Source organism: Blennius ocellaris (assembly GCF_963422515.1).
Source record: "Blennius ocellaris genome assembly, chromosome: 16".
Classification (NCBI taxonomy): domain Eukaryota; kingdom Metazoa; phylum Chordata; class Actinopteri; order Blenniiformes; family Blenniidae; genus Blennius; species Blennius ocellaris.
The window spans coordinates 1438657-1461549 of NC_137665.1; the positions used below are offsets into that span (position 1 = coordinate 1438657).

At 46.5% G+C, this 22893-nt stretch overlaps 1 protein-coding gene across 3 annotated transcripts; it reads right to left on the reverse strand.

Moving 5' to 3' along the window:
- Positions 1-15910: 15910 nt before the first annotated feature.
- abi3a (ABI family, member 3a) lies at positions 15911-21833 on the reverse strand. 3 transcript variants are annotated; one of them, XM_080511345.1, is made up of 11 exons: positions 21510-21807; positions 21248-21418; positions 20662-20838; positions 18968-19020; positions 18813-18866; positions 18221-18525; positions 17815-17979; positions 17472-17612; positions 17238-17372; positions 16974-17102; positions 15911-16243 (listed from the first exon to the last, which is right to left on the reverse strand). In XM_080511345.1, exons 1-11 carry the CDS (start codon positions 21639-21641, stop codon positions 16080-16082), a joined length of 1626 nt encoding a protein of 541 aa, XP_080367471.1. In that variant the 5' UTR covers positions 21642-21807; the 3' UTR covers positions 15911-16079. The 3 variants fall into 3 exon arrangements, with proteins under 3 accessions (XP_080367471.1, XP_080367469.1, XP_080367470.1); XM_080511343.1 differs by lacking the exons at positions 17238-17372; positions 17472-17612 and having other exon boundaries at positions 21510-21698; positions 21758-21833; XM_080511344.1 differs by lacking the exons at positions 17238-17372; positions 17472-17612.
- Between the last annotated feature and the right edge of the window lie 1060 nt (positions 21834-22893).

The following is a 22893-nucleotide window of genomic DNA, read 5'->3' on the forward strand; positions in this document are numbered from 1 at the left end:
GATCTGCACATGCTCAGTACGGCCATAGTAACTAGTTCTGCACATGCTCAGTACGGCCATAGTAACTAGTTCTGCACATGCTCAGTACGGCCATAGTAACTACTTCTGCACATGCTCAGTATGGCCATAGTAACTCGTTCTGCACATGCTCAGTACGGCCATAGTAACTACTTTCCAGTTCCAAGCAGTCCAGATGTTCTATAAAGCAAGTTACAAATTGTTACCAAGACAAATACAAAGAAGGTTCCAGATCGTACTGGTCGTTATGAAATACGTGATAAATTAAACTTTAGGACTCAGAAACATAAACACTGAAAAGTTTTAGCCCGACAGTTAAAGGTGTTCAATTGTGGAACAAATTGGAGTTGAAACGACGTCCAAACATCAACCTGTTTGGGCATCAAATATAAATACAAACAAAAGATTTTTGAAATGTACAGAGAAGAAGAAATGCATTGAAGAAGTAGGATCAACGTATATGTGCATGTGTGTGTGAGTGTGTGTGTTGTAAGTTTGGTCCGTGTTGATAAACCCACTCCTTTCGAGCAGAATGTGTACTGCTCAAATAAATAAATAAATAAATAAAACAAAAATAAATAAAGCCGTGGTGTTAAGTGATGTGATTCCGATCCTGAGCCACAGGAAGCAGATAACAAAGCCAAACAGCCGAGGAGCAACAATAGTCATTCTGTGAGAACAATAAACGTTGGCGGAGCCGCCGTGATGCGATCGCTCAGCGTTAATAATAGGACTGGCAGATCCCCGGGGAGATAAACAGGGAGGCTCCCGGCCGTCACTCAACGCCTTCCTTTAAAAAGTCCTGCAGGCGGAGCAGGAAACCGCCGTCCTCAACATTACGGTCGTTTTTAACACTTTGATCAGAAAATCTGTTCAGATTTGTGGCTTTAATGTAAATCTGTCCATTTATTACATACGACGTGATGAGTACTTTTTATTTTCAGTAACTCACACACTTTTGGACTCGTGATACTTTTTTTTTTAAGACTAAGTACCCACTTCTTTTAGATTAGATTTGTATGTATTTTAGAGCAGTTGAAGACTCGTTACCATCACCAACAAAAGATTTATGTTTTCATCTGCGTATATTCATTGGTTTGTATGTATGTGTGTATTTTTCCAACTTTTCACAAAAACTATTAACCAGTCCATTAGATTCTGGGATGTTAGCAGCGAACATTTCTAAATAAATCCCCAAAAAACTGCTTAGAAACTGTCCCATACAAAGAGGATGAGAGGCTCCTCATAGAGATCAAAGGAGATCAGCATCTGTTGCCACGGAGACGCTCCCTACTCAGTTTCACAGTGATGTAGCGACCTGAAGCTAGTTAGCATCGGTATTGCATCCACATGAAAAAAATAAATAAATGGACTGTTTTCCTGAATTTAGAAAAGTTTCTCAGAATTATGAGAAATAAATAATGATTTAAAGAAAAATGGCTGTTTTTCTAAATTAATGACATAATGTTTTCTGAAAAAAAAAAAAAAAACTACCCACTTCTTTTAGATTAGATTTGTATGTATTTTAGAGCAGTTGAAGACTCGTTACCATCACCAACAAAAGATTTATGTTTTCATCTGTGAATATTCATTGGTTTCTATGTTTGTGTGTATTTTTCCAACTATTCACAAAAACTATTAACCAGTCCAATAGATTTTGGGATGTTAGCAGCGAAACGTTTCGAAATAAATCCCCAAAAAACTGCTTAGAAGCTGTCCCATACAAAGAGGATGAGAGGCTCCTCATAGAGATCAAAGGAGATCAGCATCTGTTGCCATGGAGACGCTCCCTACTCAGTTTCACAGTGATGTAGCGACCTGAAGCTAGTTAGCATCGGTATTGCATCCACATGAAAAAAATAAATGGACTCTTTTCCTGAATTTAGAACATTTTCTCAGAATTATGAGAAATAAATAATGATTTAAAGAAAAATGGCTGTTTTTCTAAATTAATGAGATAATGTTTTCTGAAAAAAAAAGAAAATCAGTTCTTTTGTTTGTATTTTTTTTACGTAAATGCAATAAGCTTCCGTAGAAGCTGCCACATGATGAAACGCGAACGGGAAGAGTTCATCCGATTCTCATCTCTCTGTGATTGTTGCTGCTGGATTTCTCCTTTTGTGGTCAGACAGTTGATCTTCACAGCTGCGAGGCCTCAGCGACGCTCGCCTCCGCCGGCAACATAAAACTGTCATGGACGCGTCAAACACGGCGAGACGTTAATCCTGCGGCGGCGGCGTGTTGGATTGCCATCAGAAAATCCAAATAATTATGTTGAAGGACCTCAAACGTGTCAAATTCTGCTCCACGTTCATGTTAAACCTCATTGTGAAGCACAGACCAGCACACAAACACCCAAAACAGAGATTTTACACAACAGAGAGGAAACAAAAGGTTTTAATAAAGAAAACCATCCAGATCCTCTAACATTCTATCATCACTGCCAGAGGAGAGGAAATTCTGATGGATTCCATCGACCAGCTGCTGGTTTAAAGAAACACGGTCATGGTGAGTCTCTCATTTCAACTTTTTATCAAGGAAAACGACCAAATGTGGAAAATTTCTCGTTTCTTCCAAACGGATTTAATAAAAAAAAATCCAATTGAACAGCATGAAAACTCTGCTATTTATGTGGGATTTTGCAGAATTTGTATAAATAAATGTAAACATGTGACTTTTTACAGAATCACAGTAAGAACATTTAAAGACAATTTTGAGCTATAAATCATGAAATATGTTGCTTTATAGGATCGTTTAATAGGTTCAACACAGATTTTATAAAAAAAAAAAAAGTCAATTATTACTAGATGATCTGCATTTCCCGCGGCAAATGCATGATAGTGTGAATGTTGCTGGCAAACTGTAATGCACAATTTTAAAAAAATTGCACGATTTTCAAAAAATTGCACGATTTTTAAAAAGTTACGCAATTTTCAAAAAATTGCACGATTTTCAAAAAGTTACACGATTTTCAAAAAATTGTACGATTTTCAAAAAGTTTCACAAGTTTCAAAAAGCTGAAATAGTAGAAAAAGTTAAAAAAGTGTCAAACAGTTGAAAAAGTTGAAAAAAGTTGGAAAAGTTAACCAAAGTGGAAAAAGTTGAAAAGTTAAAAACGTTTCAAAACGTTGAATAAGTTTCAAAAAGTTGAAAAAGTGTCAAACAGTTGAAAAAGTTGAAAAAAGTTGAAAAAGTATCAGTTGAAAATGTTACAACAAGTTGAAAAAGTGTCAAAAAGTTGCACAAGTTTCAAAAAGTTGAAATAGTTGAACAGTTTAAAAGTTGAATGGTTGAAATCGGTGAAGATTTGAAGAAGTTATAGCGAGTTAAAAATTTCTCCATCCGTTAACATTGGAAAAAAGTTGCACAAAAGTTGAAATATTTCAAAAAGTTGACGAGATTTCAAAAAGCCGGAACACAGCCGGAAAGTGCCGAAAAAGCTGCACGATTTGATATTTGAATGGTGACGAACGGGTGAAGATTGCCAGAGTTTTAGCGATTCGAAAAACGTCCAGAATAAACAGAAACAGAATCTCAACAGTGTGAAAGTCTTGTATTCACACTAATTATTATAAACGTATGTCAGTTTACTGCTCCCTTTGGGACTTTAGTGACTTTTGTTACTCAACATGCTTGTAAAAGATATTTGTCCTTGTTTGGATCTGTGTTTGCAGAACCTTAGAACCTCTGTGATTTGAAACGTGTGCTGTTATTTCATGTTACTGAATAACCCACATGAACCTTCCTTACTGGATTCGCTGTCGTTGTTTGTGGTTCAGTTCATGAACCAGCAGGAGGACGTTTCCTCCACGATCTTATCTGGACGTCCAAACAGCCGGCGGCTCCTGCTGATCTGCTCCAGTCTGATTGGGCGGCAGATTTACGATCCCTGAATGTTTCACCGACGTTTGATTCGGCAGATGTAAGAAGACCGAGAGACTTTTTGAAGTGTTTCTACACATTCTTTGCATTTTCGACCCCCTTGTTTATTTGGGATTCGTTCACAGTCACTTCCACCGAAAAGATCCGTCAGTTTACGTATTTTGTTCTTCCCAACAATCCTCACAAGGTCAAGCGGGGCCGAACGCCCCAGAAGAGCCACCTACTCGTGTTTTTATTAAAAAGTATTTTTAATGCCGTCGCCGTCGTTTGTCCTTCACGGAATCCAGAGGATGTTTAAATCTCTCCGTGTTTCCACACAGCGTGCCAGAGTCACCCAGAATTTCCACTTGGGATTAAAATCAAACATCCTTCAGCCGAAGGAAGCCGTGATTTTTATCCTCCTCCCACGTCTGCTGCTGGAGGTGTCCAGAGAGGGATTAACCCTTTGTTGACACCCGACAAAACACTTTACAGGCTCGTTTTGGACTCAAAAATGACCAAAATCAACAGTTTGCACAATTTATAGATGGGGGAAAATGCATTATAATTCACACCGATAACAATAGCAATACTAGTATCAGGTCCGATACATCAAAAGGTTTGTCTGTGGGAAACATCACTTCATAATAAAAAAACTGCACCAAATGCCAACAGCAGCACCAATCTAATCCAGAGAAAGTAAAATAAAGACTAGCCTCATCATCACTTGTAGATTAAATCCTCCTGCAGTAAAATTCTGACAAACACTTTGTTGGTCTGAGTTTAGCTCGTCTACTTCTGGTGTCGCTCTTCTTCTACTCACAATTTCTATTTCTTCTGCAAACAGACGTCTTGAAAAAGGTCCTGAAGCAGGTCTGTTATCGTATCATGGCTCTTGATGTTCAATCAGCCTCCGTCACTCCAGAGCAGCAGATCATAACAGAGTCGCCACCGCCTGCCCATGAGCCCATGAGCCAAGCGGTCAAGCTCATTTCAATGACGACACCCAGACCAGCACTAGAACCTCTGCTGGTCCTGAGGCGGTCTGTCAATAACACATCAGACTCTGATTGGCTGATGGTCCTGTCACTACATTTTAACCCAATAGCAGCGTCCAGCTTCAATCAGAGGTTAGCGACGCTTTCCTCTGCTAGCCCCGGCAGAAAGGAGCTGTGATGCGTTTAATGGACATGGGAGATTTGAGCTCCACACACTAGAACCAGTCGTCTCCTGGATAAAGTTGCTAAAGTCACTAATTGATCCCAGACACAGATTTCAGAATCACTTTTTAATAAAAAAAAATAAAAAAATAATAATAATAATTTTTGACAGGGCGAGGAGTGCTAGTCCTGACTGCACCCCACTGACTATATTATATTATATTATATTATATTATGTGATATGATATGATATGATATGATATGATATGATATGATATGATATGATATGATATTGTTATGTTATGTTGTTGTGTCCTGTCAAATCATATTATATACTTGTCAGATTCTATTGTGACATATTAATTTCTCCTCAATAAATATTATTTCATTAGAGAACACCCTGTATTGCCCTGCAGTGCAGTGCAGTGCAGTGCAGTGCAGTGCAGTAACCATAACCCTACAAGTACAAAGATCGTAATCAAACCTTTTCTCTCCACAAGTGGGACCAACAACTTGTTGGTTTCAGCTGCGGTTTTGGTCAAACTGGGTCAAAGTTCACCAGGAACAAACTGTTTCCTCACACTAGTTAAAGCCGTTGTCCTGTAAACGACGACGAATTGCGGAGGAAACCAGACACGTCCTAGATTGGAGCTGGGATGCCCTTCGTACGGGAATAAGAGTTCAGTGACTCAGCACTCTCACTGACAAACATCTGGAAGCTGGACAAACAGCAAACGATTAAATCACACAGACGAGACGTCAGCTCCATGCGGCCGCGGAGGAATCTGAACGGAGCTCGTATTGATCAGACCCACGGAGCCCAGTGTGCTGTGATGACGGAGTGAAATGACGTGGTGACGACACCACTAGTCAATAAAACACACCACACATCATAAACCTCCAGTCCATCACATCGTCCATCTACTGCAAGAAGTCCTGTCAAACACATCAGGAACAAAAAAAATCATAACCCGACACTGAGTCACCGCCTCGTTATGTAAGAACTCTGGATCTGATATACTAACATCCTAGATCAAATCGTCACATAAATAAACAAATCTTTCAGTTGGCGTTGTAGGGATTTCTGACCACATAAGGAACTATTTATGTTGTGGTTGGCTGTCGATAATGATTAATAATTATCAAAGATAGTTGGAAACCTCGGAGCACCACCTGTCTAAACAGGAAATGATAGCCAATTCAGTTCTATCAGTCTCATAAGATATAATAAACAGTTCATCAGGAATTTGAATTAACAGTTACATTAATTACAATTACCAGAATTAACAGTAAAGAGAGAGAGAGAGGTGGAGGGAGTGTGTGTGTGAGATGTGTGACAGAACTACAAAACAAGATGGCGGATCACAAGAAACTACATTCAAATGGAGGTTATCAGAGAGCAGGAAGTCTGTCCTGGGTCTCCACCATGTGCTGGAGAACAATGGAACAATGGAAGCTAGTCTTTAGCGTCTGCTTCCTGTGCGTCTCTGCTAAAGGACCATTTCTAGAATGACTTGATGTGAATGAGACTTGTTTTGTAAAACGTCAAGAGTCGTCAGATGGTGTTCAGTTACGGTGTGATGTTGTCTTTGATGTGATATGTGTAGGATTGTGAGTTAACTAGTTAGTAAAGAAAAGATTAGCATGCAGACCCTGTGGCAGAGCTAGCGTTGGTTTACAGGTTGATCACTGCTCCTAATATCATTATCTATAGAACTCAATCACTGTAACAGAATCAACACATCTTCATAAAGTTAAACAGTTCTATCATAGCATCAGGTTTAACTAATCTCAGGTAAAGCCCAGTTGTTGTTCCCACTTCCTTGAAGGAGTTCAGTTGTTGTCCTGCTGGAGGGAAGCTGGTGTCTTCTCCTGTAGTTAGCACCTCCTGCTAACTGTGGTTGCTGGTTCTGCAGGCTGAGGAGAAGAAGATGAAGTTGATGTTTCAGGAGTCCTTCTTTGCAGCTCCTGGTTGTTCCTTTTGTCCAGACTGAGGAGCTGGTCGCTCAGGTCTGTGATGGTTTTCCTGCTGGTTGAGGAAAACACAAAGAAGTTCTGTGAGGCGTCGTTTCCCTGGTCCGTCCCGGAGGAACCGGTTGGTTTTCCCTGGTTGATGGGAGATCAGACTCTGGGTGCTGGTCCCTGGACCAGGGGAAGGTCTGACCCTCGTGGTCGGGTCAGCAGAGGAGTTGAGGAGTGAAGGCCTCTCCAAATCCTTTGATGAGAGTTGGGGATTCGAAGGTGTGAAATCCTGAGAGCTTCACCCAATCGTTGACTGGCTGAGTGCCTGGGGGAAGAGTCTTGTGAGTAGAAAGCCGGGGAGGATTTGCGTGGGTCTTCTGTGGCAAAAGGTCCTACTGGGTGAGAAGCTCTGTCACATTCCTGGGTCAGAATCCAACCGTCACGATATCCTAACAAATGAAAATTGTCTTTCCCGAGAAATGAACCAACTTCCTGTGGTCTGGTGAGATCCCAATCTCCCAGCAGCGTGCGATGAGGACTAACATGAGAGGCCTCCAGGTTTACGTCAGGTTAATGAGAACAACCTGCCGCTCGTTAAAGAGCGATTGACGGCAGCTTTAAACTCCAACTGGCACAGAAAGTGACGGTGTGGGTGAAGACGTGTTGTTTGAGTCTTTAGCTTTTCTGGAGCACAAGAGCAAATAATGTGAGCTGGCAAATAAGTGAATAAATAAATATGAAAAGAGAGATGGACAAATGAAATGGTAATACAAAGACGATATGAAAAAAAAATCTGCTCATAGACGTCATTTGGAGCCAAATGTCTCTCAGTGCTCATGGCCTATAGCGCCACCCTGTTGCCATGGAGACGGAGTGTTTTCAAAAAGTGACATTCAGCCTCGTTTCCATGGAGATGGAGTGTTGCACACACTCCGTCTCCATGGAAACGAGACTGAACGCAAAGGCTGAATGCAAAGGTTGCGTTTCCCCCGTTTCCATGGAGACGGAGACGGAGTCGGAGCTTTTTCAAGAAGTTGCATTTTGTCACGTTTTCACGGACACCGACAGTTTTCAAAAAGTTGCATTTTCCATGTTTCCATGGAGACAGAGTGTTTTCAAAGACTTCACTCTAGTTTCCATGGAGACAGAGTCGGAGCATTTCCAAAAAGTTCTACTTTTGGGACTTGTTTTCAAAAAGTTGCATTTTCAGTGACTCGGAGCTTCATTGTTGTGGAAACAGAACCTAAAACAGGCTTATAATGTTTGCTGTTCCTGATCATTACTCTTCATATTCAATTCAATCAATTTTAGTGCAATGAGGAGCAGTTTTTGTAAATGTAGCATGACTCTTGAAGGATTACTCTAAACGCTCTGTCGACTTCATTTTGAAGATTAAATCTGTTCCTGATTAATTTCAGTGAAAAGTGGGCAGATCATAAAAACTCATGTTGCAGAAAGAAAAAGGTACAAGTTGGAGCAGTTTTAAATTCCTTTTGACTCATTTCCAACCAACTCAGTCTCACACCTGTTCCGTCATCTGGCACCGTTAAAGTCCATCAGTCCATTAAACCCTCCACATGTGCTCCCTCGTTATAGAAAACTCTCATTTCTCCGTCTGAAGCTTTGAAGAGAAGCGTTGAATGGAAAACCAGCAGATTGAGTGTGTTCCGCGCCAATCGTGACATTTTTCATAACGTGCGCTCTCCTGTTAGTTTTAATACACTGACATCACCACAGCACTGCAATACAAACAAAACAACGTTGGTTCCTGGAGATGCAGCGGCTCAACTGGGTGTCTGAAGCTGGGAGCTTCCTGTACCTTTCACAGTAAAAGCCCACAGTTCCAGGAGGTTCATTACAGACTTGTTGAGAGTGACGGAACATTCTAGTGAATCACACAACAACTACAGGACATTAAAGACACACCATCACACTCATGGTTCTAACAATCCACATCTCACACATTTATCTTCCATTTTAATAATGTGGAGCGATAAAGGAGCTGAGAGCTGCAATGCATTATGGGAGTTTCTGTTTGTGGTGTTTTAAATGTAATTATTGGGGGTTATGTTAGGTTTGTAGTGTCGGTAGTAATTGTGTTTTTGTTGCTTAGTTCATGTAGTTTAGTTTATTAGTTGTAAGTCGTCAACCAGCAGTGAAGAAGGTTTAGTGTGTCATGTCGTCCTGGCAGGGTCTTCCTGTGGGACTGTCAAAATAAAATGTGTGTCTCTCTGGGTGTTGTGTTCAGTGGGAAACAGGACCAAATGGCTCTTTGATCATTAAAGGTCACTGACCCCTGGTCTGGACAAAGAAGAAGTGACCACTGACACACATTTGGACACACTGTCAACAATATTTGAGAGAAATACGTCTTTTGTGTTTATAGGAAACGTTTTACATCTTTGAGTTCAGCTCATGAAAAACAGGAGCGAAAACAAAAGTGTTGTGTTTTTATTTATATTCAGCAGAAGTACCAAAACAAAACACTTTCTATGGGATGGAAGAGTAGAAATATCTTTTGCACCCAAAACAATACACTATATGACATTAATAATAGTTGATAAAGTAAAATAGCGAGGCACACGAAATGTGGATAAAAGGTTTTGGTGGGAGAGTGACGGTTCAGATTCCTGAACAAGGCTTTGCCTCCATTAGCGAGTTTGCGAGCGTCGTGTTTCGATAAGAGAACCGCAGAATCCATCACCGTTCCTGCATTTTCACTCCTCCCATCCTGTATTTATGAGAAGCGGAGGAGCCGGGCGACCTGCGACCCGCTCTCCCGCTAGCAGCTAATGCTCACCGCCGAGCGGATCGATGCGTCCTGCGGGAGCTGAGAGGTTCTGAGGTTTTTGCTTCTGTTTGCGCCACGTAAGTGAGCAAATCTGTGAGCAAATCCACCGCCGGGACTCGCAGTGACTCAGCGAGCGCTTTGCAGGAAGCCACGTGACGAACGAGGAGCTGCTGAAGCTTCATATTTATTATATCCACAGAATATTGATTAAAAAGATTTTCCCCTTAAAAAAAAAAAAAAAAATCTCTCTTTTTAAAGTTTTATTTTGGTGTAGGAATAAAAGTTTGTCGTCTGTTAGAGTTGACCTTCTGTTTTTATTCATTCATCACTTCGGGCGTTTTTCACGTGGAGCTTTTTGAAAAAAAGTTTCCTCCAAGATCTCAAACCAGAAATCATCCGAGCATCTTTGTGAAAACAGACTCAGTGAAAGGGCTCATATTGTGTAAAGATGGACTTTCTAAACAGTTCTACTGGTCTCCACATCTGGAACGACGCCCCAGAAGAAGAAAGTCTCTCCTCTCTCTCTCTCCTTGTTCCAGGTTTTAAAAAGTGTGTCGCTCCAAGCAGCCAATCAGAAATCAAACCCTATATAGTGTCATCGGGGGGTTCAGCCAATCACAATCAAGGTAGGCTCCTCCCCCTTTGACTCCTCCCACAATCAGGCAGCTCTGCTCTGGCACATGGCGCCACGAGAGGAAGAACTTCCTCCTCCTCCCATAGATGGTCATGTGTGGGCGGAGCCAGTCCAGCTCACACAGACACAGCAGATTCTGAATGTAGCTCCTTGGATCCAATATTCTAATGGAGGAGAATCAAGGAGGAGCTGGAAACTTTGAATACGAGGTTTCTGGAGCGACCAGGAGGAGGAGGTGAAGAAGGAGGAGGAGGTGAAGATGGAGGACGAGGTGAAGATGGAGGAGGTGAAGGAGGAGGAGGAGGTGAAGATGGAGGAAGAGGTGAAGAAGGAGGAGGAGGTGAAGGAGGAGGAGGAGGTGAAGGAGGAGGAGGAAGTGAAGATGGAGGAGGAGGTGAAGGAGGAGGAGGAGGTGAAGATGGAGGAGGAGGTTAAGATGGAGGAGGAGGTGAAGATGGAGGAAGAGGTGAGGATGGAGGAGGAGGTGAAGAAGGAGGAGGAGGTGAAGGAGGAGGAGGAGGAGGTGAAGCTGGAGGAGGAGGTGAAGCTGGAGGAGGAGGAGGTAAAGATGGAGGAAGAGGTGAAGATGGAGGAGGAGGTGAAGATGGAGGAGAAGGTGAAGATGGAGGAGGAGGAGGAGGTGAAGAAGGAGGAGGAGGTGAAGATGGAGGAGGAGGTGAAGCTGGAGGAGGAGGAGGTGAAGATGGAGGAGGAGGAGGTGAAGGTGGAGGTGAAGATGGAGGAGGAGGTGAAGATGGAGGAGGAGGTGAAGGAGGAGGAGAAGGTGAAGATGGAGGAGGAGGAGGTGAAGATGGAGGAGGAGGAGGTGAAGGTGGAGGTGAAGATGGAGGAGGAGGTGAAGATGGAGGAGGAGGTGAAGGAGGAGGAGAAGGTGAAGATGGAGGAGGAGGAGGTGAAGATGGAGGAGAGGAGGACTTTAATTCATCCATCCATCACCATCATCACTGGGATGTTTCCTGAACCGCCACACACAATCACAGGATATCAGGTGACTCCAGATGGCGTCATCGCCACGGCAACCTACAGCACACCGACTGAACTCAATGAAATATGAGCAGAATTCCTCCGTGTGCCACTTTTAGCCTGCTTGTTGATCCCAGGTAGCTCCGCCCCCTCATGAAACTGACACTCCTGTTATGGAGGTGGAGGATCAGTCGGTGCGCTGGACGATGAGTCACAAGGTGTTTTCCTTCTCGGGAGGAAAACAAGTTACTGGGGCAGCGTTATGCAACCAGGCTGCTGGGGGCCACGACCACTGTTCCTGAGGGCCCCTCTGAATATCACATGATAAAATGTCCTTACAGCGTGTGACACCCACTTTAAATAGCTGAGTTACGTGGACTGTCAAAATAAAAGTACCAAGTTGGATTGTTGATATGGTGACTGTCAAAATAAAAGTACCAAGTTGTATTGTTAATACAGTGACTGTCAAAATAAAAGTACCAAGTTGGATTGTTATGATGGTGACTGTCAAAATAAAAGTACCAAGTTGGATTGTTAATATGGTGACTGTCAAAATAAAAGTACCAAGTTGGATTGTTGATATGGTGACTGTCAAAATAAAAGTACCAAGTTGGATTGTTAATATGGTGACTGTCAAAATTAAAGCACCAAGTTGGATTGTTAATATGGTGACTGTCAAAATTAAAGCACCAAGTTGGATTGTTATGATGGTGACTGTCAAAATAAAAGTACCAAGTTGGATCGTTATGATGGTGACTGTCAAAATAATAGTACCAAGTTGGATTGTTAATACAGTGACTGTCAAAACAAAAGTACCAAGTTGGATTGTTTTTACAGTGACTGTCAAAATAAAAGTACCAAGTTGGATTGTTATGATGGTGACTGTCAAAATAAAACTACCAAGTTGGATTGTTATTACAGTGACTGTCAAAATAAATCAACCAAGTCAAGGAGATTATGGACTGGGAGTCATGACACGATGAAGAAAACTCAGTTCTGATTGGCTCTACTGAGCATGTGCAGAAGGAGTGTTTACTCTGGCCGAGGCGACCAGGATCGGGAGCAGCTTTACAGAAAAGTTGCGTTTTCTTCAGTTTCCACAGCGTTTTCGATGTGTAAACTGAAACCTTTTCACTTAAAGACGTTATTTAATCAGATCCATGATGGTGTCAGTGTCAGAACTGTCTTTGTCCACGTCCATCCTCAGAGATTGCCTCCGTTGCCTCCGTTGTGACTTTGCAGTTGTAAGTAAAGCTAAATGTTTACAACCCAAAGTGGTGACGAGGTTTACGGTAATCATTTAATTCCCACCTCCAGAACTTTTCTTTCAGTTGTGATTTCTCCTGTTTTGCTGAAAGCGAGCCACTTCCTGTCGTCTGAAAGCTTCCCCCCTCCTCCCCTCCGCTAATCACCTCGTCCACCGGACGTCCACACCGGAATCCTTCCGCCGGTCGGTCCAGTGCAGTTCGTGGTTTTCCGATGGATTTAATTTCCGCGCCTGCGTCTCCAGGGACTCCCTCGGCGAAGTGGAGGCCCCACTCGCCCCACACCGTCCACGGTGACTACCCATGACTCGGCAAATCACACCGGGATCTGAAGGAGCAGAGGAGTCGGGTCTGTTTACGGCTCCGCGGCGTCCACTCCAAACACACCGACTCCCCGCGGACGGCCAACACAAACACTCGACGCTCGAACGGCGGCGGCGTTGCCAAGCAGCGCCGAGTCAGAGCGAAGGGTCCCAGCAACACCGAGTCAGAGCGAAGGGTCCCAGCAACACGTAGAGGTGAACGGTTCAGTCAGGGTTCACATGAAAACACGTGAAGTTTGGTTTAAACCAAACCGACTCTCGGGCATATTCACACACATCCACACCCCGGGGAGGACACTCACACCCCGGGGAGGACACTGGGGAGGACACCCACACTCCGGGGAGGACACTCACACCCCGGGGAGGACACTGGGGAGGACACCCACAATCCGGGGAGGACACTCACACCCCGGGGAGGACACTGGGGAGGACACCCACAATCCGGGGAGGACACTCACACCCCGGGGAGGACACTGGGGAGGACACCCACATCCCGGGGAGGACACTGGGGAGGACACCCACAATCCGGGGAGGACACTCACACCCCGGGGAGGACACTGGGGAGGACACCCACACTCCGGGGAGGACACTCACACCCCGGGGAGGACACCCACACTCCGGGGAGGACACTGAGGAGGACACTCACACCCCGGGGAGGACACTGGGGAGGACACCCACATCCCGGGGAGGACACTCACACCCCGGGGAGGACACTGGGGAGGACACCCACACTCCGGGGAGGACACTCACACCCCGGGGAGGACACCCACACTCCGGGGAGGACACTGGGGAGGACACCCACACCCCGGGGAGGACACCCACACTCCAGGGAGGACACTCACACCCCGGGGAGGACACTGGGGAGGACACCCACACTCCGGGGAGGACACTCACACCCCGGGGAGGACACCCACACCCCGGGGAGGACACTGGGGAGGACACTCACACCCCGGGGAGGACACTGGGGAGGACACTCACACCCCGGGGAGGACACCCACACCCCGGGGAGGACACCCACACTCCAGGGAGGACACTCACACCCCGGGGAGGACACTGGGGAGGACACCCACACTCCGGGGAGGACACTCACACCCCGGGGAGGACACCCACACCCCGGGGAGGACACTGGGGAGGACACCCACACTCCGGGGAGGACACTCACACCCCGGGGAGGACACCCACACTCCAGGGAGGACACTGGGGAGGACACCCACACCCTGGGGGAGGACACCCACACCCCGGGGAGGACACCCACACCCCGGGGGAGGACACTCACACCCCGGGGAGGACACCCACACTCCGGGGAAGACACTCACACCCCGGGGAGGACACTGGGGAGGACACCCACACTCCGGGGAGGACACTCACACCCCGGGGAGGACACCCACACTCCAGGGAGGACACTGGGGAGGACACCCACACCCCGGGGGAGGACACCCACACCCCGGGGAGGACACCCACACTCCGGGGAGGACACTCACACCCCGGGGAGGACACCCACACTCCGGGGAGGACACTGGGGAGGACACCCACACCCTGGGGGAGGACACCCACACCCCGGGGAGGACACCCACACTCCGGGGAGAACACTCACACCCCGGGGAGGACACTGGGGAGGACACCCACACTCTGGGGAGGACACTCACACCCCGGGGAGGACACCCACACTCCGGGGAGGACACTGGGGAGGACACCCACACTCTGGGGAGGACACTCACACCCCGGGGAGGACACCCACACTCCGGGGAGGACACTGGGGAGGACACCCACACCCCGGGGGAGGACACCCACACCCCGGGGAGGACACCCACACCCCGGGGAGGACAAACAACAGACAAACAATAGACAATCCTCTGCCTCACTGCAGGGCTTAAGAGTTGGGAGCAATCAATTAGCTGATTACCTGCAGGAGGTGTGGAGGAGGTGTGTGGAGGAGGTCCGTGAGGAGCGAGGTGTGTGGAGGAGGTGTGTGGAGGAGGTCCGTGAGGAGCGAGGTGTGTGGAGGAGGTGTGTGGAGGAGGTCCGTGAGGAGCGAGGTGTGAATCGTCACAGAATGAACCCAATACAACTGAAAAAAAACTGCCCCATACAAAGTGGATCTCCTCATGGAGATCAAAGCAGATCAGCATCGGTTGCTATAGAGACGCTCTCTGCTCAGTGTTTCACAGTGATGTAGCGCCCTCACAGGCGAGCTAGCGTCTATATGAGCTAACGGCTCACACGCTAGTGTGGCACCCTTGGACTGTCCAGTAGTGAAAGTAATGTCCAGAATTGTTTTGATTAATGCGGTCCCCCATTATTGTTTTTCCGATTAATATCATTTAAAAGGAATCTCGCCTGTTTTGTTTAGGTATTTTTGGCGCGATACCCACTTTGGTCAGTAGGGGTCAGTAATGCTCTTTTGCTCTGTGAGATCGGCTGTTATTCTTGTTGTTCTTCTGTGTTTGCAGGCTGTTATACCTTCAAATAAATGTGATCCCGCCTGGATGATCATAGTCATCATTGTGTTTGGGTAATATTCTGACAAAGATGGAGCAACTCCAAGATGAGATCACTGCAGCGTTGTGGATGAAGGGATTTCTTACCTCATAAGGAACTATTTATGTTGTGGTTGGCTGTCGATAATGATTAATAATCATCAAAGATCGTTATTAATTATGTTATTGAAAATTTAATCTGATCTGTATCAGAAACCTCGGAGGTCCTCCTGTCTTAACAGGAAAAAGTCTGATTCCAGTGTTGAGTGTTATTTTCACATCTGTTTTAAAGTTGTTGTCTTATATTTCCAGCCGCTCCCCCGTGGGGACGACCACATCGGCACAGTGGGTATGATTGACAATGTCTCCCCCTGCAGGCCAAACACACAAACAACAGGCACTTTGAAAATAGACTTTATTCTCCGCTGTGATCTTGGAACTTTTAACGAGTTAGTCGGTGAGAAACTACTCCTGTTCAAGGTGCTTCGCGTTAAAGTGTCAAACTATCCAGTTCATCACAACAGTAATCATTCACCCAATCAGAGGAAGCATCTCCATGGCAACGACATCACCGGTGATGGGGGGTGGGGGGTGGGGCCTTCAGCTAACCACTTGATTGGACGTAGTTCTCAGGGAAGAGGCCTCGTTTGCCGTTGACGACGCCTTCGCACCAGCCGTCGTCAAGGCGACGCGTGAGGTAAACAACGTCGTCTTCGGCGAGGGAAAGCTCGTCGGGCTTCGAGGCCTCGTAGGGATACAGCGCCACCACTGGACACACAGAGCAAGGACGCCGTCGCAGAACATCCACCAAACTACGTCCGCTACGGAGCGGCTGCCAGGAGCAGTACAACTCGTTAATGTAGCGGTACTGCGAGGGAACTTGTGCTGGTACTAGTTAGTAGTGGACTGTAGTAAGAGCTGCGGCGGACGTCACAGTGATACGAGTAGAAGTAATAGTAGTATCGATAGCAATGGAGGTAGTAATGGGAGCTAAGCTCGTAACAGTGATGGTGGTTGTAGTAGTATCAATAGTAGTAGGAGTAGTAGTATCGGTTAGTAATGGCAGTATTAATATTAGTTGTAGTGATCAGTAGTAGTAGTAATAGTAGTGGTCTTGGTTAGCGATGGTAGTAGTAATATTAATTAGTAATATAAGTAGTAGTGTTAGTTTTAGTTGGTTGTTCTACTACTGCTAGTATTAGAAGTAGTATTAGTGAATAGTCTAAGTAGTAGTAATAATATTGTTTTTAATGATAGCAGTAGTAATCGTCGTAGTACAAGTAGTGGTAGTAATAGTATTTTCAACAGTGGTGGACCTTCAAGGCCTTCAAGGCCTTCAAGGCCTGGGTCTGAAATGCACAGTTGTTAAAATAGTAGCAGTAATGGAGTACTGATGGGAGCTATAATAGTATTAGTATTTGCAGTATTGGTAGTAGTAGTAGTATGAGTTAATAGTACTTGTAGTATTGGGAGCGGTGATTTCAGTAGTACTGGTTACCTTTCTCCAGGTATTGCTCGGGGGCGTTGGCGTCATAGTCGACTGGAGGCGGGAGCGGCGGCATGATGTCATCAAACTCGATCCTTTCGTCCAATAGGAGAGGAGGGGGCGGGGCGGGAATCTCCAGATCTGCCGGAGGGGGAATCCCGTGAGCGACGGCAGTACGGACCAATCAGACTCGTGGCGGCGCCGCGAAGGCCGGACGAGAACGAGTACGACGGAATACCTGGAGCGTCGTCACAGAACGACAACCAGACCTCTTACCCAGGTGTTCGAGTCGAGCAGGTAAGCAGAGCCGAGGAGCGGAGGAGCAGGCGGAGAGGGGGAGCAGGCTGAAGGAGGAGGAGGAGGCGGGGGGAGCGTGGGGGGGAGGGTAGGGGGGAGGAGGGGGGATCATGACTGGCGGAGAGAGAGAGAGAGAGAGACCATCTGAGTTAGTGGTCGTCCGTCTTCGCAGGCACTTCCCCCCCGGGGTTCAAGGCCCCGCCCACGGCTTACGTGATTGGACGGCGGGCAGGAAGAGCGAGTGAGCGTAGCGGCAGCGGGAGGCGGGGCCCGAGCGGACCCTCAGAGACAGAGAGCGGGAGGCGGGTGGCGAGCAGCGGCGGCGGCGGCGGCTCCTCCGGCTCAGGAGAGCCTCTGGTGGACGGCCGCGGAACGAGGCGGCCGAGAAAAAAACACCACCGAGGAAGAAGAGAGGCAGCGTCTCACTTGCGTGTTGTTTTACGTCCCGTTTACACGACGACGACGACATTTAAAAAAAAAAATTTCAATATTCTCGTAAAGTGAGAATGCCAACTTTTATATTTTGAAAAATATTCCAACGAGATGACAACTGTACCGTCCTCCTCCTGGCTGAGCGGCGGTGGAGGGGGCGGAGCCAGGAGCCCCGGGGCGTCGCCGGGGAGCGGAGGGAAGCCATCGTCATCCTCGGGATGAAGAGGAGGAGGGGGGGGAGGAGGAGGAGGAGGAGGGGAGGGAGACGGGAGGCTGTTCTCCTCCACCACTGAGGAGAGACGACAGATAAAAACTATTTAACTCAATCCATCAATCAGTTCTTTTTTTTAGATCAATATTCTTGTTTTGGTTCATCAACATTTTAATTATTCCTTTTAATTAATTAACCCAATTATGTCTTTTTGTTGTAATAAGAATCCCAGATGGCCTGATCCAGGGTCAGTTAATCCAAGATCATGGAATATATAATATATAATATATAACTGTGCATTCTAGTGTAATATACACACCTGTCTCCAGTGTGAGGGGTGGAGCGATGGGCGGAGCCAAGGGTGGAGTGCTGTAGTTGGTCAGAGCCTCTGAAGGTGTCGGGGGAGGAGGGGGCGGGGCCACGCTGCTTTCTACTGCTGCATCAGGAAGAGGAGGAGGAGGGGGCGGAGCCAAAGAGTCGGCCATGTCAATCCGAGGCGACGCCTCATTTGCCGACGGAGGAGGAGGAGGAGGAGGAGGGGGCGGGGCCTCATCCAGCAGCGGCGTGATGACGTCAGAGGCCGTCGGGATTGAGGGCGGAGCCACAGGTTTCCCAAAACTGGAGCTGAAAGCAAAAGAAAAAAAAAAAATCATTCTGTTTCAAATCCACGACAAGTTCCACTAAAGCCACTTTGAATAAACTTTATTAAAAAGGATCAACTCCTGTCTCTCCAGTTGGATTTACAGTGACTCACTGCCGCCACCCAGTGGACAAAAAGGGGAACTCCTACGAGGTCAAGCACCGCCCCTTTAAATTCTTTCACATGGTTCATGTCATCACTAACTTTAACCCTTCAGTCTACGTTTCCCTTTCAGGAGGTCTACAAACTTCGTCTTCACAATGCTTGTTACCTGCCAGCAGGGGGCGCCACCGGGCACTGGACGGCCTCCAGAGGCTTGTTGGACCTGAAAGGCAGAAGACAGTGAACAAGGGACTGGCAGGACGTGGTGGTGGGGGGGGGGGGGGGGGGGGATGGGGGGGGTGAGGGGGGGTGGGGGGTACGAACCTGACCGAGGGTTTCCGGATGGTTCCCGTCTTTTCGGCCTGTTTCCCAGAGACCTGCAATGCGCACACACACACACACACACACACACACACACACACACACACACACACACACACACACACACACACACACACACACACACACCCCTGTCAGCTTCTGTGTGGAGCCTCTCAGGCATCAGCAGCCCTCATTAGGCTCTCAAACCATTTTCCCACGGTCAACAAAGGCCACTGCAGTGTGTGTGTGTGTGTGTGTGTGTGTGTGTGTGTGTGTGTGTGTGTGTGTGTGTGTGTGTGTGTGTGTGTGCGTGTGTGTGGCCATGCCAAACTCCCCTCTTTGAGGAAAACACACTTCCCGTGTGAGGTGGGTTACATCATCGGTAGAGAAAAAAAGAAGAAGTGAATTCTGCTTTTTGAATTCTGGTGTTAAAAAGGAAACATTAGAAATACTACTATTTTCCATTAACACTCAAACAATGTATCCGAGTATTTCCAGTCAGGAGCCGGAGCTCCTCTCAGCTGCCTGCCCACAAGTCCCTGGAGTTCCACAGGGTTCTGTGTTGGGGACCCAGACTTATTCACGTCATTCATGTTCCTGACATCCAGGGTTCTTCTGCTTTCCAGGGCCGCGGGTCTACCGTGCAGTGCTGCCCCCTGGAGGCCAGTGACGGGTAACTTACATACAATCACAGACGTGTCAAACAGAGACTTTGTCTTCAGTATGAACCACTTTGAAATAGCATCAAAGAAGCTGTATTTTAAAAAACACTTTGATGTCATTTCAAAGGCGTAAAACACTTCAAAAGAGTTCAAACGTCGTTATTTCCAAGTAGTTTAAATGTATTGTGAAGTATTTAGAAGTAGATTCCGGGGTGAACTGCAGTAAAGCTCCAGACTGAGCCGATTGTTTCTCTTCCCGCTCACGAAGCCTGAACTTGTGTTAAATTAAGCAACTTGTAAGTATATTTATAGAGTGAAGTACTGCAGCCAGACCAAACGTTGCTGTACAGGAAGTTTAATTGTGCTGCAGCCTCACTTCTTGTTCTGCGGTCGCCACTGAAACACGACCGCTTCCCGTTCGCACGGCGAAACCGACAGCAGAGAATTAACGACAACAACAAAAACTTTTGTTTTTCTTCTTTTGAGAGTTTGAGCGAGAGAACGCCGAGCGTCAGAGCCAGAAATCCAGAAATCCTTTATTTCGGTGATCAGATTCTAAAAGGGCGACACCAACATATTAGAATCTTAACAAACATCAAGAATTTGATAAATTTTGAATAAAAAAAATCCCAAATCTTAGTGTCTCGGAAAATGAGAAATTGACGACAAAGTAAATAAATGGCCCCGTTTAACGATAATTTAAACTTTATTACTTAGATAATAGATAACAGTATGTAAAAATAATGCAGTGCCACATTATATATATAAAAAGTGACGTGTGGCGTGTATATATATATATATATTATAATTATATATATTATTTATAAAAGAAGCAACTTTCTCAACAAGAAATGTTTATTTCTAGTTAGTATTTATTTTATCTCATAATTTTGAGATCATTATGTCATTAATTCATAAAACAGCCAATTTTTTTATATAATTTATTTTATCTCATAATTCTGAGATAATTATGTCATTAATTCAGATAAACAGAGTGTGTGAGTGTGTGTGTGTGTGTGTGTGTGTGTGTGCTACCTTCACACCGTGGCCCACGCCGTCCAGCTGCTGGTAGTTGATTGGCCGACGGCTGTAAGGTGGGCGGGGCTGTGCGGCAGAGGGAGGGAGGATCTTGTGGCAGCGCGGGACTCGCTTGACCGCCGTGAAGACGCCGATCTCCCGTCGAGACACCTTCTCTTTGTGCATGTCCACCGTCTGGGGGGGGGGGGGGGTCAGTGGGGGGGGTCAAACTCCCCCTTCTGACCTTTAGAGTTTAGAGCCTCTTGTGCTGCTTTTGGCCCACGAGCCTCATGTTTGACACCCCGGGTGTAAACAGACCCAGAACTGAACCTCCACACACACACACACACACACACACACACACACACACACACACACACACACACACACACACACACACACACACACACAGAGAGCGCCCCCTGCAGTGAGGACACCACATCCACAGTCTGTTTACGTGTGAACAAGATGATTCAGTGGAACCAGAGCAGAGACACAAAGCTGGAGACAGAGACTCTATTCATCCTTTATTCATCCCTTCATTCAGCCTCACACACACACACACACACCCTCCTCCCCGTGCGGGAGGGGGGGCGGGGCTCACCTGTCCAATCAGGTTGATGGAGGACTCCATGCGGAGCAGCTGATTGGTCTGGGCGTCCAGCAGGCTGAGGACGCTGCCGGCCAGCGAGCTGATCTGGTAGGCCACGCTGGCCAGGGACTGGGTGGCGAACTTCTTGGTTTCCTCCAAGGCCTTGGAGCTGCTGTCCCCGGCCTGGGGACAGGGACAGGGACAGGGACAGGGTTCAATGGGGGGGTGGAGGAGGAGGAGGAGGAGGAAGCAGCATGTGACCACCTGCCGGTACCTGGATGTAGTTGTGGTAGCAGTAGTCGGCCACCTGGACCAGGTTGTGGTAGTTTTCCTGGAGAGCCTTGCGGGCGGCCGGAGCTTCTTCCAGGACCTTCATCACGTCCTCCGTGAAGGTCTCGTCCTTCATGGTGGCACACGGACCTCACACCGGCTCGGGCCTGGAGACCTGGGGGACCTGGAGAACCTGGAGAACCTGGGGGACCTGGGGATCTGGGGATCTGAGGACCTGAGGACCTGGAAAACCTGGGGGACCTGGGGATCTGGGGATCTGAGGACCTGAGGACCTGGAGACCTGGGGGACCTGGAGACCTGAGTCTGATAGAAAACAAAACAAAACACTCAAACATGATTTTGTGTCAGACTTCATTTGAAAAGGAGGAAAATGAACCTGCTTCAATACAAAAAAATATCCCACAATGACCAAATAATTGCATTCATAAATCCAACACACAAAGTAAATTCTTTATTTCTTCATTAAACTGCAACAAAAAAATGTTAAATATAAAAGTCGTGTAGAAACACGGAGATCACACGATTTAAATGAATAAAATAAGTGTGTCTCCGAATGTTGTGCAGAAACACTGATATAGAAATAGATTCCAGTTTTCATGAATAAATAAAGTGAATAAAACAAAGTGATGAGAAGCGACAGAAACTCACCAGAAGCTGCAGGCGAGGAAGAAGAAGTGAAGCTCTGCTGCTTCCTCTGATAGTCTGAGAGCAAAGATCCTCTCTGCCTGGAGGACCTCTCACTCCTCTCACTCCTCTCTCTCTCTCTCTTTCCTCACTCCTCTCTCACTCCTCTCTCTCTCTCTCTCTGTCTCTCTCTCTCCTCTCTCTCTCTTCTCTCTCTCACTCCTCTCTCTCTCTCTCTCATTCCTCTCTCTCTCTCTCCTCTCTCTCTCTCACTCCTCTCTCTCTCTCTCATTTCTCTCTCTCTCTCTCCTCTCACTCCTATATATTATTATTGATAATAATGTCTTCAATAAAAGGTTCACGTCCAACATCTATATATACTATGGAATTTAAAGTAGTATAACAATTATGAGTACTGTACAAAGTTATAATTATTATAAGTTCCTGCTCAGGGATCCTGTGGCGCTTCAGTCATGAGCGTTTACCGCCATCTGCTGGTCAAATAGAGAAACACAGTCGAGCCCAGAGAAACGATAAAACAGGATCTGGATTAAGATCTTGTGTGAAAACATAAAATATAGAAAACATAAAAAGATAGTGAGAGTTAATGCAGATAATTGAAAAAAACAAACAAAAAAAAGGCATGTCTTGGCTGTTATCTGGAGTTAGTGGGAGGAAGATGCTCTATAATCCGGACGTGAGCTGAGATTAACCAACAACAAGCAAGTTAAACACGACACACA

Coding starts and splice junctions, on each gene's coding strand:
- abi3a (XM_080511345.1), bottom strand. CDS start 21,641: ATGAAGGACGAGACCTTCACGGAGGACGTGATGAAGGTCCTGGAAGAA. Junction 17,103..17,237: donor TGCTCGACTCGAACACCTGG/GTAAGAGGTCTG, acceptor CCCCTCCGGCAG/ATCTGGAGATTCCCGCCCCG. Junction 16,244..16,973: donor CGAGCAATACCTGGAGAAAG/GTAACCAGTACT, acceptor CTGTGTGTCCAG/TGGTGGCGCTGTATCCCTAC.